The sequence below is a fragment of the Erythrolamprus reginae genome, chromosome Z, assembly GCF_031021105.1.
Source record: "Erythrolamprus reginae isolate rEryReg1 chromosome Z, rEryReg1.hap1, whole genome shotgun sequence".
Taxonomy (NCBI): domain Eukaryota; kingdom Metazoa; phylum Chordata; class Lepidosauria; order Squamata; family Dipsadidae; genus Erythrolamprus; species Erythrolamprus reginae.
The window spans coordinates 32,016,105-32,036,243 of NC_091963.1; the positions used below are offsets into that span (position 1 = coordinate 32,016,105).

At 39.9% G+C, this 20,139-nt stretch overlaps 1 protein-coding gene across 1 annotated transcript in view; it reads right to left on the reverse strand.

Annotated features, from left to right (window-relative positions):
* Nucleotides 1-296: 296 nt before the first annotated feature.
* PIP4K2A (phosphatidylinositol-5-phosphate 4-kinase type 2 alpha) overlaps nt 297-20,139 on the reverse strand; it is an 85,058-nt gene continuing 65,215 nt past the window's right edge. Inside the window, exons 6-10 of the mRNA XM_070730059.1 lie at nt 13,293-13,331; nt 10,832-10,945; nt 6,315-6,555; nt 3,085-3,188; nt 297-1,404 (exon numbers count right to left, since the gene is read on the reverse strand). Of these exons, the coding sequence (XP_070586160.1) occupies nt 1,324-1,404; nt 3,085-3,188; nt 6,315-6,555; nt 10,832-10,945; nt 13,293-13,331 (579 nt within the window). The 3' untranslated portion in view covers nt 297-1,323. The remainder of the gene's footprint in view (nt 1,405-3,084; nt 3,189-6,314; nt 6,556-10,831; nt 10,946-13,292; nt 13,332-20,139) is intronic.

Below are 20,139 nucleotides of genomic sequence, written 5' to 3' on the forward strand. Positions count from 1 at the left end.
TAGGGAACAGAAGAGTTTCAGGGAATCGTTTAACAATATAATTTAGAGAGAGACAAAGCTAAATTAATATAATTAAAATAGCATTTAAAATACTTCAAAACAGTTGGTCACTGTTGTAAAAAAAGATTCTATCACAAGGGTGAATAAAATATATGCTCTGATACATTACTGCATGTTACAATTCAAGAAATTACTTTATCTGTACTGCAAAGTAACTTTACATGTAAACTTCAGATCCTCTAACAAAGTCAAGAGCATCCCTGTTCTCCTTTCAATGTAAACAATAAAATATAGGGTTTAGAAAAGAATATTTTAATAAAATATTTTAAAAACAGCACATATGAGCATTTAATGTCTTCCTTTGATCTCTTACAGATGAGCAAACCTTTCTACATCTTTGTTCATGTGGGGGAAATGCCATTATTGCCCCTAACAGTTAATTTTTCTAAAAAGCATATTTGAATTTCTTTATATACTTCAATTTCTATATGATAAAACATACAATGCAAAATCTCCATGTTACAAGACAATTGAACAGTCTATATATTTTTCCCACCCTGACCCTCAAAAATGAGTTTTGCCCTTGGCAAATACACAGAATGATTATGGCATCAGAATTTAATAAAACAAGAGCCAAACCTCTGCGTTGCTGGAAGACTCTTTCCTGTTGCAATGGGCTTACTTAGTAATATAGGTTTAAAAAAAATTGCCAAGAGGAAAAACTTCCAGCAAATGGGGGTTATTCTTAAGGAGTGCAAACATGCAGGGTTGTTAAGTGTAACATTCACAATAAATCAGAGTCATCATTACCACCAATAATATCTTGCATCTTTCAGTTCAAATTTTAAACTGATCCACAGTTTACAGCTTTGATTCCAATATTGTAGGCCCCAACATGCACATAGATTTTTTAATTCCCTTTCCACAATATCTTTTCCCCATTCATTCTATTTCAGCTAATATCCACAGAGAGTTGTTGTTGCAATGCACATTGAGTAGGAGCTGATCTATTTTAGTTATTATTAGTTAATTTATACCCATTTTTGCACACTCATACACATGTCTCTCACACATATACACACACACACATGTCAGAAATAGCTAAAACTATGCTGGGCATAATCAGGCAGCTGTAAAAGCAAATATTTCACCCCTGTAAGTCATCTTTGCCAGCAGATGTAAATGGGGTGGGGTGGGGATGGGGGCTGCCTTCTGCAAGAGAGAATGAGTTTCTTTTAAAATAAGCTTTCTTAAAGATCCCTTACACACTTGTAGCAATTTGCTGCTTCTTCCAGACCTTATACTGTCCAAAAGAGCATTAGGTTACGTTAAGATGTTGGCAATAAAGTCCAAGAACCGTTTTGAATACTGTTCAGGATTAACTGTTGAAATCTCTGCACCAGCCTGTAAAACCAGAAGATGATGATGATGAGACACAAATTAAGTTTAAAAGTTAAGGGTATCTTACATCTGTATTTCCCAATCTGGTGTTGTTCATTTATGCTCAGCTATTCCAATTCCCAGTTTAGGATAGGAGAAGATTATCTAAGTATACTTTCCTTTGTGCCCAAAAGCTCTACAATCTATCCAATTTTTATTTTCCTGAAACATACTTTTTATTTCAAAGAATGCTTTGAATGCCATTAACCTTAGGACATTCATTGAAAATAAAAATAATAAGGAATAGCAAATAGTTGATTTGTTAGGAACCGTGTTTATAGAATAGAATAGAATAGAATTTTATTGGCCAAGTGTGATTGGACACACAAGGAATTTGTCTTGGTGCATATGCTCTCAACGTACATAAAATAAAATATACATTTATCCAGGGGAGAGGAAAGGAAGGGAGATGAGGAGGGAAGGGGGGGGGGGAAGAAGAGACGAGAGATGAAGGGGGGATGCTGAGATAGAACCTCCTCAGATACTCTTATTAAATAAAATACCAGAGAAATAGAATAGAATTTTATTGGCCAAGTGTGATTGGACACACAAGGAATTTGTCTTGGTGCATATGCTCTCAATGTACTTAAAAGAAAAGATAGAAATAGAAAAAGAAATTGAAGGAAACAAACATAAAAACATAGAAACATAGAAGTCTGACGGCAGAAAAAGACCTCATGGTCCATCTAGTCTGCCCTTATACTATTTTCTGTATTTTATCTTAGGATGGATATATGTTTATCCCAGGCATCTTTAAATTCAGTTACTATGGATTTATCTACCACGTCTGCTGGAAGTTTGTTCCAAGGATCTACTATTCTTTCAGTAAAATAATATTTTCTCATGTTGCTTTTGATCTTTCCCCCAACTAACTTCAGATTGTGTCCCCTTGTTCTTGTGTTCACTTTCCTATTAAAAACACTTCCCTCCTGGACCTTATTTAACCCTTTAATATATTTAAATGTTTCGATCATGTCCCCCCTTTTCCTTCTGTACTCCAGATTATACAGATTGAGTTCATTAAGTCTTTCCTGATACGTTTTATGCTTAACATTCATTCAAGATCTATCTATTCCAATCTTTTATCTTATTCCAATGTAACTGCATTTTTATATGAATAAAGTGTTGATTGTCATATAATAAGGTACAGTATACCCATGTACACTAAATTTAAAATGCTTGATTGAGTACTGGATTACAAAATGTATGTTCTGGTGCCCTGAAGAAAGTAGGATAAAAAATAGTATCATAAACTTTGTAGGGACTTAAATTACTTATTTACCTTTTAATAAAACCCAAACCTTCACTGTCTCCATATGGATCCTAGCCCACCCTTTGATAGACGTTTGAGAGAACTCTTCAACATGTTTTCAAAGGTTGGGGTGATTCTTGAACCAATGAAAACTGCACTCTCTATTCTGCAAGGAAGATTCTACTTTACAGATCTTCAAACTATTTCCAGAAATTATTTAGGATTTATAATAGCCTGGTTATATGAATCTCGTTAAGTAAAAGAGAAAATCCTTTCAGAAGAAAATGAGGATCTCTTCTCATTGTAGACAGGCTGTCAGATATAGATTTAACAATTTAATGGTCCAACCCCTGAAAATCCTTGACAGGACACTGCAACGGAGGCCTACTCACCCCGTGTTTCACAGTTTTTGCAGCATGGGCAGCTTTCTTTTTGGCGTCGTAATGAGTAAGAATGTCAATTATAGCCATGAAGTATACCTCTTTTCTAGCTGCATCTGTGGGGAGTGGGGAAAAGATGGGGAAATAAAATTAAACCGTACCTAGGGAGATTCTTGAATAAACAAATATAAATTGGGATAATTGCTTCAACAAATTCACACTTTAGAATTTGAACTCACATAATCAGTCTGAACAAAAGTATCTCAAGTCTGACAATAGAGAGTACTGTGATGAGATGTTACTGGGCTGGGGGATGAGTTCAAATATAATACATTTTATTAAACCTCTTAAAATCAGCTGTAAAAGGCAGGAAGAATTCAGCACTTTTTATTCTATTCTGTTTATTTGATTTATATAGCCACACATCTCATATAGGTAACTCTAGGTGGCATATAAGATTAAAATTTAACCTTAAATTGCAAGCAAATCTGTGCACATACTACCAATAAACATTTAGATTGCGCTGGTTTGATGGAAGGCAGATAAGATATGAGTTCCTAAAAGTTTAAAATCAGATAAGATCCTGACTGCAAAGCATACCAAGATGATAAGGTACCAGAAGGAAAAACCTGAGAAACATTTGGAGGGGTTAGGTATGTTTAATCAGAAGAAAAGACTGCAGGGATATAGGATAGCTGACTTAAAGGGCTGTCATGTACAAGATGGAAGATTGTTTAGAGCTGATCCAAACGACAGGAAAAGAAACAGTGGATTTTAATGTTAACTGCACATCTAGAGAAATTTCCTAATGCGAAAAGATGTTCAACATTGAGAATGTAGGGAACTTCCTTTGGCTGGAGATGCTAAAACAGAAGCTGGATTACCGTCTTTACAGATGCTTGAACAGAAGATTCATACATTGGGTGGACCTTATTCTAGATGACTTCAACAATCCTCCCTGTCTCTAATTTTGTAGATCTGGGATGTATTTTGAATAATGTAACTGAATTACACATATTACACATATATTATTTCTCAGAGAGCTGACATAAAGAGAAATATGTATTTATGTGTTGATTTGAGCCAATGTTCTTCTCCAAGAAACAATCCCCTGATGTTTTCTTGGCAAGATTTTGGAAATGACTTGCCCTTGCTTGCTTTCTAGGGCTGAGAAAGACTGGTTGGCACTGCGTTACCCTGGCTTTATGCCTACAGTAGGACTCACAAACTCACAATCTCCTGGTTTCTAATCTAGTGCTTTATCTACTACTCCAAACTGGTTCCTAAGTTAATGCATGCATAATGGTTTCAGTATTTGAAATTCTAAACATTATGGAGCCAATTTTTTTTTAAAGGCAATTCTTCTCCAAAGAGAGTTCTTTTGTTGGAAAGCTTCCTTTAAAGATGGTTTGAAATTCTTGATTTTGTTAAAAATTATCACATTTATGAGGATTTCAGTTCTGACCCATCTACTAAAGAAGATGATTGGGACTGAATATTTAAGCAGTGTCAGAGATGGAAGAATGTGAAGATTGGGCATACATATGGTGTACATATTTGTAACTCCTGCCTTAATTTGCAGAACTCTTTTGAATTCTACAATTAATCTGTAATCATAATTGGAAGAAAACTTCAACAAAGTTAAATAGATTCTGAGCAGAGTTATATCACTGTCACAAATACATTTAACAAAAAATAGAAAGATGCTATTTATTTTGCTTTAACATACAACACTTGGATTAAATCTGCCAATTTTGAAATGCTATACGAACACAGATCAAGAAATCAACACAAATCCTTTTCCATTATCATCATGGTTTTAAAAGAACAATTTTCTAAATAAAAGAAAATAGAAAAAAATGTTCTAATCAATGATAATAGAAATAGGTTTGTGTTAATCTGGAATATGGAACTGAGCTTCTTTTCTGCTGAAAAGACTGAAAATTTTGGGAACTATGCCAAAGCAATGATTTGCTTTTTTCTTTCTATCCACCCGCACTAATAGCTGTGGTTTATCTGACAATATTGAAAATGGTATTGTTTAGTAAATACATTTTTCTAAGTAAAATAAAAGTATTTCTTCTGGGATACTAACTAAGCATTTCCTAACTTTTCCACTTCCCTGAGCTGCAGAAAACATTTGCCTTCAAATATGGAGGTTTGTGATGAAATAACTAAATCATTTTATTATGATCACAAACTGTAGATTTTATGTGCTTGTATTTTATTTTTATTTTGTTTTATAGTTTTATTGTATTTATTATTTTATTGACTTGCCCACAGTCAGCCAGATGTTCAGATTAGATTTGGCATTTTTGTCCATCTATTGATGCCTACCCTTGAATAGGCAAAGATATTTGATGGTGCTAGAGGTATTGTTGAAGAATGTAAGCTATTCTGTATAAAGCTGCCTTTTGTAATTGACTGATAATGAATCTGTCAATGCTGATAGTTTTCAAATGGTGCTTTAGATCAACAGTCCCCAACTTTTTTGGCATCAGGGACCAGTTTCGTAGAAGACAATTTTTCCATAGACCAGTTAGGATGGTTCAGGTTTTGGTCACTCGCCCTCTGCTCACTTCCATCTGTATGGTCCAGTTCCTAACAGACCATGGATCGATACCAGTCTGTAGTCTGGGGACTGGGGACCCATCCTTAGAAATTGCACCTAAGGTTCCAACTACTACTGATGCTATCTTTACTTTATTTTGCGAGTCTACTCTATTTGTAGATCTTTACATTCTCTGATTTTCTCTGTTTTTTTCTGTTCTGCTTCATCCAGGTAATGCCCAATCCACTATCCAGGCTTTTTTTGTCTTTCTTATTGGTAATTATTATGTGTGGAGTATTATGTGTCATGTGCCTGTTTGGTTGAATTCTAAAGTTCCAGAGCATTTTAGCTGCTTTATTTTCTGTCTATACATTTATGATTAATTATTACTAATTATAATTTTATTGCACTTTAATATATTAATTCTGTTCTCACTTGGAGATATACTGTACGATAAGTATATGTACTTGAAATATATAAATACAAAGCTAAATTGCTATACTCTGTGCTGCATACTTTCTATAATTCTGTACACTGTTAACTTAGTTTCAACTGAGTTCATTTAGTGGTTAACTACTAGAGTGAATAAGAAATTCCATTAAGCATATTTTTGATCTTTTTTTAAAACTGAAAGATTCCACTGGAACCCTAATGCCCTTCATGTCTAAGAATTTATAGCAAAGCCACTTACTTTCATGGCATTTTATACCATAAACATCAATGGTTGGATCGAATTCTCCTGGAGCTAAAGGCTGCAAACTGTTCAGTGTATTTCCTGGGCTATCTGGAGGTGTTCCAACTGGGTGAGTCCCATCACTTTCTCCTTCCTCTTCCTCATTCTCTTCACATTCTACTTCCTCTTGCTCGGCTCGTTCAACATCATGAATTCCAACCAGCAAGCTGTAATCCATGAGTTTTAATTGAGCAAGGAACTACACAGCAATAACAGGAAAAAAGGAATCCATTACCAATCAGAAAATGATAACTTTACTATCTTAAATGTTAGTTTGTACTAGTATAGATTTGTTCAAGTGAATATAAAAAACTGGGGTTCAATTAAAGATGCAAAAATTATTTCAAGAATGTAACAGGTAAAGTTAAAGCAGTTGAATATGATGTCTGCCCAAACCTGTAGGATTTCTGTTCCCACAATCCGTATTTGGCAATGTTGAAGTCTCCAACATTGATAGTCCTCAAAATTATGTCCATAATGGATCTGACCATTACAGCTGCATGTCACAATGATTGTTAGGTGAAATATCTCATCTAATGATTCCCCCCATCTCTGTTTTCCCCAATGAACCATTAAATGAACACCTGGGCCATTAAGTAAAGAACTGGGTGCCCCAGGGGTGCAAAAGGTCCTTGGAAGCCTAATAAAGACATAGGTCCAGATGCCTGGCCCTCTCAAGTCCTCCTTCACCCCCTACCTTGGGCTCTACTCCCAGCCCTTGGGTCTCCACAGATCTTTTCACACTCACACTGCGTCACGTGGGCCTTAGCCTAATTCCTATTTGATCAGGACAAACATCCCCCTCCTCACTTATCCTTTGAAGAACTTCGAGGCCTTCCAGAATATTGGAATATATTGTTTCTTTGTGCGACCATGTGGTACAGTTCTGGAAGTGGCCACCACTTTGTCCTAGCTTCAAAATGGCAACTATGTTCAAATCATTGCCATGCAGTCTGGAAACAAACTGCTTCATTTTGTTGTCTTAATGGGATCTGCAGAGTGATACAGAAGCTTTCTGTAGCATTCTGAAACATCTGTACAGATCTTGTTAAGGCAACACAATGAAGCAGTTTGGACGATGTCCTTTTGTTGCTTCCGAGTGAGCAAGACAAAATGGCAGCTGCCTTTAAGGTCACCTCTGCAAAACCCAGGGACATATGGCCAGCCCACTTTCCCCAACATGAGGTCAGAGAGATCCAAAAGATAAGTGTGATTAACGATGGACACGCGAGGAACAGGCCCAACACTGTGGAGTTACGGTAGGGTGGAATGAGGGACAGACACAGAAGGCACTGCAGTTCCCCTGTGGTCAGTTTTAGTGGTGAATGACCACAGGAGCACTGCAACCTTTGCAATTTTCAAATAGAGATTATGTAATTTGGTGATGTCTATTGCAACTGAACATTTGTTACAGTTTAAGACTTATCGTATCTCAAGAACTGCTGGTATAGCAAGACCCCATGTTTCAGTTCATTTTGATAGCAGGTGCAAGTGAAGTAAATTGGATATTTATTTATTTATTAGATTTGTATGCCGCCCCTCTCCGTAGACTCGGATATGCGACAGACCCAACACTTTGCTACAGCCCTAATTCGATTTTTATTCCTTCCCCTCTACATCAGCTACCTGTTTAAAGTACCAGCCACAGGAGATCACAGGAAAAATATCAGGCTTACTTGGGCCCTGAAAGTCAATCCTGAAAGAAAGACTGGGACAGTATCATATTTACTTCCTCCCCTGCTTTCTAAGAGAAATGTTGATATACAAGCTGTCTACACATTAAGGAAATGAAAGCATATTGATTAGTTAGAGCAGAATGCAAACAGAAAACTAAAATGAATAATCGGAAAGCTCCAGAAAATGCATCTCCTTTCATAAAAAGAAACAACACTATGGTTTTCAGATTTATTGCTCAACTCAGACTTCCCATAATTCCCAGCTTTCGCCACAAATTGGCAAGGCATTATAGGAACTGAAGTCTAACACATTAGGACAATAGCAGACTGAGGAAAACCACTAAAAGATAAAATATATAGTCAGTACGAAAAATAAAATTCATTTAAACTGAAATGTAATTGATGGGAAAACACAATCTTTTGCAGGAACCAAGTTACTGAACTATCTCAGCTATTCTCAGCAAACATTTTTTTTTAAAAAAAATGGTAAATATAAAATAAATTATATGATGCATTTCTAACCTTTCTTTAGCAACTTGGGAAGCTAAACTTACAGTTATTGCTTACATGTAAATATAATATTTCCATAGGGATTTTAAGGGATAGCAATAGCACTCTTAGACATGTATACAGCTTCACAGTGTTTCACAGCCCTCTCTAAACAGTTTACAGAGTTAGCACATTGCCTCCAACAATCTGGGTCCTATTTTACCGATCTTGGAAGAATGGAAGCTGAGTCAACCTTGATCTGCTCAGAATCAAACTCCTGAAGTGAATAGTGAGTTAGCTTGCAGTACTGTATTCTAACCACTGCGCCATCACAGCTCTTGTTTGCTTGAATGCTGCATGAATCACCAAAATACTAATTACAGTGATCCCTCAATTTTCGCGGGGGTTGTGTTCCCAGACTGCCCGCGAAAGTCGAATTTCCGCGAAGTAGAGATGCGGAAGTAAAAACACTATTTTTGGCAATGGGCAGCCAAAAACTATCCCCACGCACCCTTTTCCAAGGCAGCGCAAGGAGCCAGACTTGAAGTTGGGGGCGGGGAGCGACGAAAGTGCGGAGGCCAGCAAAGATTGTTTTGAATGTCGCCCCCCCCCGCCCCCCCAGTGCCTCCAGCCCCCTCGCCGCTACCCACCGCCTGCCCGATTCGCCCCTCTCACCGGCTTTCTTGGGACACAGGTCCTCCTGCAGCAGCGCTGGCGGCTACGGCTTCTCATCCTCCTCATTCAGCTGCTAGCCGCTCTGAACGCTTTGAGAATGCCCGCCCCGCCCCTCTCACAGTCCCTTAGCTGAGAGCGCTTTCGTCCCAGCTATCAGCGAGGGGGCTGCAGGAGAGGCGGGGCAGGCGTTCTCACAGAGAGGGAGAGAGAGAGTGAGAAAGAGAGAGAGGGAGCAAGAGGGGGGAGAGTGGAAGGGAGAGAGAGAGAGAGAGAGAGAGAGAGAGAGAGAGAAATGATAGAAAAAAGGGGAGGAAAAAAGAGAAATGAGAAAATGATTGAAGCAGAGAATGACAGGAAAGAAAGAGAAAGAGAGAGAGAGAGAAGTGACTCTTGGTGATGACGTATGATGTCATCGGGTGGGAAAAACCGTGGTATAGAAAAAAACCCACGGAGGTTTTTTTTAATTAATATTTTTTGAAAAACCGTGGTATAGCCGTTTCACGAAGTTTGAACCCGCGAAAATCGAGGGATCACTGTATATGGCTGATCATTTAAGAACCAACTAGATTTAAACAGTGGAAAGACAATTTGATCCATATTTCATGGGCATATCACCAAGTATTCATAGTGCACAATAACAATTTAAAGTAAAATACCAGGAATATTCCGGTATTTAGGAAGAGAAGAGGCAAAATTATTCTTTCATAGTGATAACATCTTTAGAACGGTGATGGTGCACACTATCACGCATGCACGAGTGCCCACACCCATTATTCAATGCCTGGGAAGGGCAAAAACAGCTTCCCCCGGCCGCACAGAAGCCCTCTGGAGGGCAGAAATGGCATGTTTCCCAACTTCTGGTGGGCCAGTAGGCTCATGTTTTGCCTTCTCCAGGCTCCAAAGCCTTCCCTGTAGCCGGGGGAGGGTAAAAACGCCCTCCCACATTGCCCTGGAAGCTCTCTGAAAGCCAAAATCCCCTTCCCACAGCCTCTGTGCAAGCCAAAAATCAGCTGGCTGGCACACACATGCACACTGGAGCTGAGTTAAGGTAATGGCTCACGTGACAGCAGATATGGCTCTGGGTGCCATAGCTTCACCATCACAGTCTTAGAACATTACATCTTTTCATCAGGGAGGATATCATTTTATATTTTAGAGAGCAAAGCAGGATTTAAACCAAAACGATTAATGTCAGTTTGAGAACTGAAGCTTTTGACCAAAGGGCAGAGCTTTATTGCTTACTACCAGCTTATTTTAAACCAACATGGTGAATCCTAGACAGTGCAGAAGCTCCTTCAGTTTCATTCCTGTCACTCACAGCCATGAGCGATGTGACAACTTTTTGGTATCAATTCTGTCTTCCCTGATTCGTTGCATGGTTTTAATATTCATGAAAGCAAGCTGCCCTTTTCACGTTTTCATTAATGCACAATGTCGTGGCTGCTTTAAAAGAAACACCAGAGAGAGATGCTGTCCACAAAGCAGGTCCAAAGCAATTTTTCATGGAATACAGATATATTGAGTGTATATTCACAGGAACATTTTGAAATATTTCTCTTAACAGCTGTATCAGTTAGGCGGTACAACTGTATGTGTGTTTCAGGCAAGGATAGTGCCTTTATCTGGAATTCTTACCTCAACATCCTTTTTAAGCTTTTCAAGGAACATCTTTTTGTTGGCTTCATTAATGTAAATTTTTTGACCATCATTAATGAAGTCATTGTCTTTAAATGTTGGCAGTTCTTTGGCCTAAGACAGACAAATAAACAAAAGTCATTTCAAAACAATGAAGGCAACAGAATAATGAAATGTCAATTGTCTGAGCAGAGCCATAACTAATCATGCACTGACAAAAAAATGTAAAGTAACAGCCACCAGGGGGCATTATAGAGCTATAGCACCAGAATAGTGTACCTTTTCAAACATAATATAAGCATCTTATTTTCTTGTTTCGTTAATACAGCCCTTGTGTGTTTTCAATTGCTTACATTACAAAGCTATAAAACATTTCTGAACTATAAAATTAATGTTTAATATATTTCTCTATTCATTAATTAAAAAATAGTTTAAACATCAAATCCTGTTTTGAATGGCAGAAACTAGCAAAAAAAAAATTCTAAATACATCACTGATAAAATATTCTACAAGTAACAAACCTGGCAAACCTGTTCAGATTCTCTGATAAAACGTGTGCTATCAGAAGTTCAGATATAAAGCTTAAGTTCTCCTCAATTTACCATGATAAGAAGATGCAACAAAGAATAATGAAAGATTCAAAGTGAGGAATTGTTAAAACGATTCTATGTCTTGCTTAGGGATCATAAAATAGTATGACCCCCTAAGCAGAACAATATTATTTTATAATCATTCATGAAATAATTGCATTATTTCCTTACACGTACTTTTGTGAGAAAAAACTGCAGTGTGGGCAAAGATTAAAAATAAGAATGATATAATTATGAATAAAAACATTAAGGGAATATTGTGAATATCTTTTGATAAATGGCAATAAAAATATTTGTTTTTGAATTACTTATGACAACTTATCAAAAGACGGCCACAATGCTAAATTGAACCTGACCAAACTACTGATTATGAAGAATCTGTGACTAGCAAAAAACTATTGTCATCAAAACTTTAATCTGAATTTTTACTCTAAGAAGAAACTTGCACTTGATGGCCTAACTGCTTGTTCTAATTCTATGACTGCATTAAACACATGTTAATATGTACTAGTTAGTGTACATTTCATGCAATACAAGAAGCAAAGCATAGGGGAAGAAGGTTATGGTAATATATCCTCTAAGTCAGTGTTTCCCAACCGTGGCAACTTGGAGATATCTGGACTTCAACTCCCAGAATTCCCAAGCCAGCATTCGCTGGCTGGGGAATTCTGGGAGTTGAAGTCCAAACGTCTTCAAGTTGCCAAGGTTGGGAAACACTGCTCTAAGTAAGAGTTAATACTTGGCAGAATAGAAAAGATAAAGGACCCAAGACACAGCTGTATATGTTACAGCACAAGTCCCTTACTAGCAAGACATTCAATCATCAGCCATAAACAACTGTACACTAGAACTACATTCATCTATGTCACATTGTAGAACTCTTAGGAGACGAGAACCACAAAATGTTCCAGATTACTCATATGTATTCTACATACTCCACTGTAAAAATTAAGCAAAATCAAAGCATTGGCTGTCAGAATCTTATGATTGTGGAAGACTGTCACCTTTCTCTAGTCCAAGAGTGGGTTATGTTCAAATATATGTTTTGATAAAGTTAATAATATCACTGTCAAACTGTCAAAATGTAAAGAAAACTCCCATTATGTTCAGAAGTAACTTGGTAATGATTTCCCACAATCCTTTGTACAATAATTTGATGATAGGAAATTGATCTTGGGTTTCTATTTTAACAAGCAAATGATCACTTTTGGATTCAGTTTAACTGGTTCTTCCACAATACTGAACTCAGCGCCTTCTCCCATGTGATATAGTGTTCGAACCACAATTCAGGTTATATTACATGAGAATTCAAAAAAAAAATTGTGATCTGGAGGCAATCAGATTGGAGAAGACTTTCTAGGTCAATATAAATGAAGAATTCAGAAGATTTAGACTCTTGGCAAGCTCTACTGTAAAAACGGGACCTCTCCATGTTAAATTGAAATGTGTAATTTCTTTTAATCTACAGCTTCTGAATTTTAGTACTTGTGCCAAAACAACTGAGATGTTTTAGATTATAAATAGTTTTAAATAATTTTTCAACATTCTCAACATTATCCTGACTGCTTTCATTGACAATAATTGGAATAATTTATCCATACTTCATTTTTCAGTAGGTTTCTAGTACGTCTTAGAAAAAAATTAAAGTTATAGTCTCATGAAATACATAAGATTTGATGAAGTAAAATCATACTGGATGCAATCTGCCACCAAGAAGTGGGTTCGGGTTTAATTTGTCTTATACTGGTTAAGTAGATGTAGAATTGCACCTAAGAAAGTTGCCAAGAACAATACTCCACAACTAAAATAAATTTTCCCTTTCTTACAAGTTGAAGGCAGATGACTAAGTATATAAATATAACTTGCCACACCTTTTCTTTGTCACTAGCTTCTCTTGCTACTGTTGAACCCTGGAAGGAAAACACAGTACATTTTGTCACTAGAACAGTACTAAGTAACACACATATAAAAATGTTTTCATCATCAACTCATTCTAGTCTTTCAAACTTACTGTATTGTTTTATGAACAAACATAAAATTCAAACATTATTAAAATAAAATAAAATAAATTTGTCTTCATGGAGATTTGGAAATTCCTGGTCCTATTACTATTTCCCTCTACTAACTCTAAGCATCTGGAGTCCATTAGCAATTAGCATGTCAGCCATAACCATTCTTCAACAGAGGATGTGTCCCCTGGTTAACAATGCTCTGGTAAAAGTCACACATAATTATTATAAAGTATTACATGCATTAACCCAGAGGTCCCCAACCGCCGGTCCGCGGACCGGGACCGGGCCGTTGGGGTTTTCCAGCCGGTCCGCGGCACCGCTGCCCTCCCGGCAGAGGACATTATGCAGGACAGGGTGGGGCGTCGGGCAGGGCGGGGAGAATCAGGAGGCTCCTTTGGCGGCTGGGGGCTGCCTGGCTTTGTGATTTTGGCTGGGGGGGAGTTAGGAAGGTCCTACTTCTCCCCCTCCCAGCCAAAAACTCAAAGCCTATGTGCTGGATACGGGCGATGAGCGGGACGAGCGGCGCCGAAGCCGGTGGCTGTGGCAGCTACTGCAAGAGGCTTCCGCGCTGCTCTGTCCCACTCATCGCCCGTATCCAGCAGATAGGCTTTGAGTTTTGGGCTGGGGGGGGGAGAAGTAGGACCTTCCTAAGTCCCCCCCCAGCCAAAAACTCAAAGCCTATCTGCTGGATACGGGCAATGAGTGGGACAGAGCGGCGCGGAAGCCTCTTTCAGCAGCTGCCACAGCCACCGGCTTCGGCGCCGCTCGTCCCGCTCATTCCCCGTGTCTGGCAGAAGCTGCTGCCCGAGTGCTCTTGGCCGGCGGGATTCAAAGTGCTGGGGTGGGGGGTGTCCTGACAGCCCCCCCACCCCAGTGCTTTGCCTCCCGCTGGGACACCCCCCACCCCAGCACTTTGAATCCCGCTGGCCAAGAGCACTCGGGCAGCAGCTTCTGCCAGACACGGACAATGAGCGAGACGAGCGGCGCCGAAGCCGGTGGCTGTGGCAGCTGCTGCAAGAGGCTTCCGCGCCGCTCGTCCCACCCATTGCCCGTATCCAGCAGAAGCTGCTGCCCGAGTGCTCTTGGCTGGTGGGATTCAAAGTGCTGGGGTGGGGGGTGTCCCAGCGGGAGGCGAAGCACTGGGGTGGGGGGGCTGTCGGGACACCCCCCACCCCAGCACTTTGAATCCCGCCGGCCAAGAGCACTCAGGCAGCAGCTTCTACTGGATACGGGCGATGGATGGGACGAGCGGTGCGGAAGCCGGTGGCTGTAGCAGCTGCTGCAAGAGGCTTCCGCGCCGCTCTGTCCCACTCATCGCCCATATCCAGCAGAATTTTTGGCTGGGGGGTGGAGAAGTAGGACCTTCCTAACTCCCCCCCCAGCCAAAATCACAAAGCCAGGCAGCCCCCAGCCGCCAAAGGAGCCTCCTGATTCTCCCCGCCCTGTGGAAAATGTGGAGGGCTGCATCACTAAGCTCCACCCCTCCATAACCCCACCCCCATATGACCAAAGCCCCCCCCCCCCCCGGGCCGTGGAAAATTGGTCTATCTTAAAGCCGGTCCCTGGTGCAAAAAAGGTTGGGGACCTCTGCATTAACCTGTTTCTACAGATATCTCTTAACCTTCAGCCTGTTCAAACATGAGAGTTTTAGTTGTTTTCCTTATACTTCTGGAAGGAATTTAAAGTACTGGTATTAATAAAACAGTTGTCACCTTATTTTATAATCTGCCCAGATGTGTCTGTCCATTGTGCAGGCATGTATCTACCTTTAACAACTATTCTACTTCCTGGATAATTCACTTGCAAAATGGTATACAGTATAGTGTTTTATTTTTTTAAAAAGCATACATTTTATTATAAAATGAATCCAAAATGTTAGAGATCAATTAACCAGTCAAATATGTATCAATTTTAAAAAAATACTGATATGATTAGAAAATAGTGAAATTTAATATTTTATGCTAATACAAAATAAAGAATTATAGGCGTGAAAATTAAAAGAGTATACTATTAAATTTTACCCTTATACCAGCTACCAAAAGTAGATGTAGATGATCTTGGGTTTCTATTTTAACAAGCAAGTGATCTCTTTTGGATTCAGTTTAACTGGTCCTGCCACAATACTGAACTCAGCCTTCTCCAATGTGATATAGTGTTGGAACCACAATTCAGGTTATATTACATGAGAATTCAAAAAAAAATTGGTGGCACCCAGCTCTCATTTAATATTGTAACAAGTAGCATCATAATAAAGTTCAAAAGGTAAACTGCCATTTTCCTGCTAGCAATTTTGGAGTGCAGGTAGCCCTTAGTTAACAATAGCAATCAGGATGAGAATTTCCACATGTGAAGCCCCTCCAAAGCACCTCAAGGCCCATGTGATTTGGAGAAGTTGTGTTGTATTGGCTCTGTACAAATCGATGGCGAGACCACATTATTTGGAGTACTGTGTACAGTTCTGGTCACCGCACCTCAAGAAGGATATGGAACTGGAAAAGGTGCAAAAAAGGGCAAAGAGAATGATCAAGGAAATGGAGCACCTCTCTTATGAAACCAGGTTGCAACACCTTGGTCTCTTCAGCCTTGAAAGACGGCGTTTAAGAGGTGACTTGATCGACGTGTATAACGTTATGCATGGGATAGAAAAGGTGGATAGAGAAAAATTATTTTCTCTATCACACAATACTAGGATGAGGGGACACTCCCTGAAGCTCTTAGGTAAGTGAGGACAAATCAAGGGAAATATTTCTTTACCCAGAGGGTCATTGGCTTATGGAATTCACTTCCAGAAGAGATCGTGACAGCTGTCAGCCTGGATAGCTTCAAGGCAGGATTAGACAAATTCATGGATGTCAAGTGTATCGGTGGTTATTGAAACGGATGTCCAAGTGTCACCTCTATGTTGGTTGAGGCAGGCAGGATTCTGTTGGGTATCATTTGTTGGGGGTCAAGGGAAAGGGAGGGTTTTGCCTTCTCTTTCTGCTCAAAATCCTCATGTACAATTGGTGGGCCACTGTGTGACACAGAATGCTGGACTCGATGGGCTTGGCGCAATTCAGTATGGCTCCTCGTATGTTGTTATGGAGAATAGCATGCACTGCCTTGGTAAGAGAGCATAGTGCGCCCAGCCATTGTCTTGCCTTGGGGCAGGCTGGTTGTGCCTTATCACATATCAACTGCTTTGGTTACGCTGATGGATGATCTCTGGCGGGCCCGGGATAGAAGTTTATCTTCTATCCTGGTGCTCCTTGACCTCTCAGCGGCTTTTGATACCATCCACCATGGTATCCTTCTGCGCTTGTTGGAGGGGTTGGGAGTGGGAGGCACCGTTTTACGGTAGTTCTCCTACCTCTCCGGTCAGTCACAGTTGGTGTTAGTGGGGGACCAGAGGTCAACCTCTAGGTTTCTCTCTTGTGGGGTTCTTCAGGAGTCAGTCCTCTCCCTCCTGCTATTTAATATCTACCTGAAACTGTTGGGTGAGATCATCCAAAGACATGGGGTGAGCTGTCATCAGTAGGCTGATGACACCCAAGTGTCCATCTCCACCCCGTGTCCACTTGGCAAAGTAGTGGAAGTGATATGCTGATGCCTGGTGGCTGGTAGGGTGTGGATGGGTGCCAACAGGCTCAAATTCAACCCTGACAAGACAGAGTGGCTGTGGGTTTTGCCTCCCAATGACAATCCTATCTGTCCGTCCATTACCCTGAGGGGGGGAATAATTGACCCCCTCAGAAAGGGTCCGCAACTTGGGCGTCCTCTTCGATCCACAGCTGACTTTAGAACACCATCTTTCGGTGTGGCGAGGGGGGCATTTGCCCAGGTTCACCTGGTGCAACAGTTGCGGCCCTATTTGGACAGGGAGTCTTTGCTCACGGTCACTCATGCCCTTATCACCTCGAAGTTTGACTACTGCAATGATCTCTACATGGGGTTGCCTCTGAAGAGTGTTTGGAAACTTCAAATCATTCAGAATGCGGCCGCGCGAGCAGTCATGGGTCTCCCCAGATATGCCCATGTGTCTCCAACACTTCGCGGACTGCATTGGTTGTTGATTTCCGGACACAATTCAAAGTTTTGGTGATGTCCTATAAATCCCTACATGGCACCGGACCAGATTACTTATGAGACCGCCTTCTGCCGCATAAATCCCAGCGGCCGATTAGGTCCCACAGAGTTGGCCTTCTCCAGGTCCCGTCGACCAGACAATGTCGTCTGGTGGGACCTAGGGGAAGAGCCTTTTCAGTGGCGGTCCCGGCCCTCTGGAATTAGCTCCCTCCCGAGATTCACACTGCCCTCACCCTCCTCGCCTTTCGCAAGAGCCTCAAGACCCATCTTTGTCACCAGGCATGTGGCAGTTAGATTATGCCGCCCCCTTCTGTCCATTAAATGTTATGTGTGGATGTGATTGAGTTACTGATTGCTTTTTAATGCAATGGGATTTTAGTTTATAATTTTTAATTATTAGATTTGTACACATATTGTTTCTCTATTGTGTTCTGAGAGCCGCCCCGAGTCTTTGGAGAGGGGCGGCATACAAGTCTAATAAATAATTATAATAATCAGCAGTGGGAGGAAGATGGTGAAAGAATGTGGGTAGGACAGGGGCTTTGTACTACCACTAGCCATGGCTTAATCCCATGGGGATCGCCCAGGGGTGGCGGCTGTCAGCTCATACACTAAAGGCCCGGGCCTCTACTTCAGTCCCAATACCGCCAGAATAGCCAAAAGGGTAGAGGTGGGAGGGAGATTGGCAAGTGGGATGAAATGAATGGTCCACTAATCATAAGTGCAGACTGACTACCGAACACCTGAATTTTGATTATATGATTAGAGGGTCTCTGCAACGGCTGTAACTTTGAAGATTGGGCCTAAATATCATTTGTTCAGTGCAACCATAACTTTAAAGAGTTTCTGAATGAACGCTCATTAATCAAGGAACAACTGTGATCAAATGATCAAGAGCATGAGGGTATGCAGAAAAGATGCAGGTAAGGGAGGAAGAATGTGTGGGTGCTGAGGTTGGGGAAAGTGAGCATTGGTGTGAAACTGGTTGGGGAAAGTGAGCAAGGTGTGAAAGTAGCTGGTGTGGCACAAGTGGAAAAGGGCTGGAAAAGAGTGTGGGTGGGGGACACTTACCCATTCCCTTCTGGCTTCCCCACTGACATTCTAGGTAAGTAATAGGGAGAGATACAAATGGTGACCATATGGTCTCAGCAGGTACTATAACTGGTTGTGAGTGTAAGAGCAAACCAGTTGCCAAACGCCCTGATAGCAATCATGACCACAGCTGGAACTCTTAGGGACTGATTGTAATCAACATTTGTTCAATGCCATTATAACTTTGAACAGTCACTGAACAAATTGTTGTAGGATAAGGACTACCTGTGTATCCTACTTTTCCCCTGGGACCTTCCACTAGTAAATTCAGAACTGGGGTGGCACAGCAGGTAGAGTTCTGTACTGCCAGCCACTGAAGCTGACTGTAGATCTGTAAGTCAGCAGTTCAAATCTCATCACCGGCTCAAGGTTGACTCATCCTTCCATCCTTCCAAAGTGGGTAAAATGAGGACCCGGATTGTGGGAGCAATATGCTGGCTCTGTTAAAAAGTGCTATTGCTAACATGTTGTAAGCCGCTCTGAGTCTAAGGAGAAGAGCAGCATAAAAATTGAATAGATAAATATTATTTTTAAAAAATTCTAGACCACATCTAATAAGCTGGCTTTGATTTCCACTTGAATAATATTTATAGGTCCAGGAGCTAAAATATTTATATTTCTTAAGACTGTTACTCGTTCATGGTTGAATTTTACTGGTGAAAAAAAATGGCAGAGTTTCACATCCAAGAATATGAACTAAACTTGATAGTGACTTTTGGAATACCCAGGTAAATTGTTAATTATTATATTTTTAATAGAATATTGATAAATAAAACAATAATAATTTATATTCTAGAAACTGAGCTATCATATTCTATAGTCTGCAGTTATACCAATCTCTCTTAGCAAACCTGAGAATCTTTTTAAAAATTATATGGGAAACACAATATTTTCTTCTTCTAGTTTAGCATGTATCAACTGCTTAAAATAAAGTACTGTGAAGGGTAGTTGACAGAAGTAAATCTATCTCATGTGTATTTTTTTTCTTAGCCATCTCGCTAAATCTAAACCTAAGGAAATGAAGCAGGATATGGTAAACTAATTTGAACCAATCAGACTTCAAAGAATAACTGCATAATCACCTCTTTATCCACTCAAGAGGAAGTAAGATCAATGAGGCTTACTTCCAGGTAAATGGAGAGAGCACTGCCATTTAAAATATATTTGATAGAGATGACAAAAATAGAAATGGTTTAGCATGGCCTTTTAGTCATTTGCTAAAATAGTTTAATTATTAAATGATGCAGCGTACTGCTTCAATCTATTGCAGTACTTCTATTCATTACGAAAAAATATCTGTGTGCAGAACACAGCTGCTTACAAAATGCATTAAGGATGAAATAGCCTCTTCAGCTATTTTTTTTAACCTTTCAAATGGCTTTGATTGAAAGCATTAGCACTTAGCTACTTCAGCTAGCATTTCTCTGCCTAGTCACTTTAAAACACACATTATGTTGTTTTCATAAAAGGTTTTGTTGGATAAACTGCAAATGTTATTTTAATAAACACATCTCAAAAAGATCATTTGTTGAAATGTTTTAATCCACTG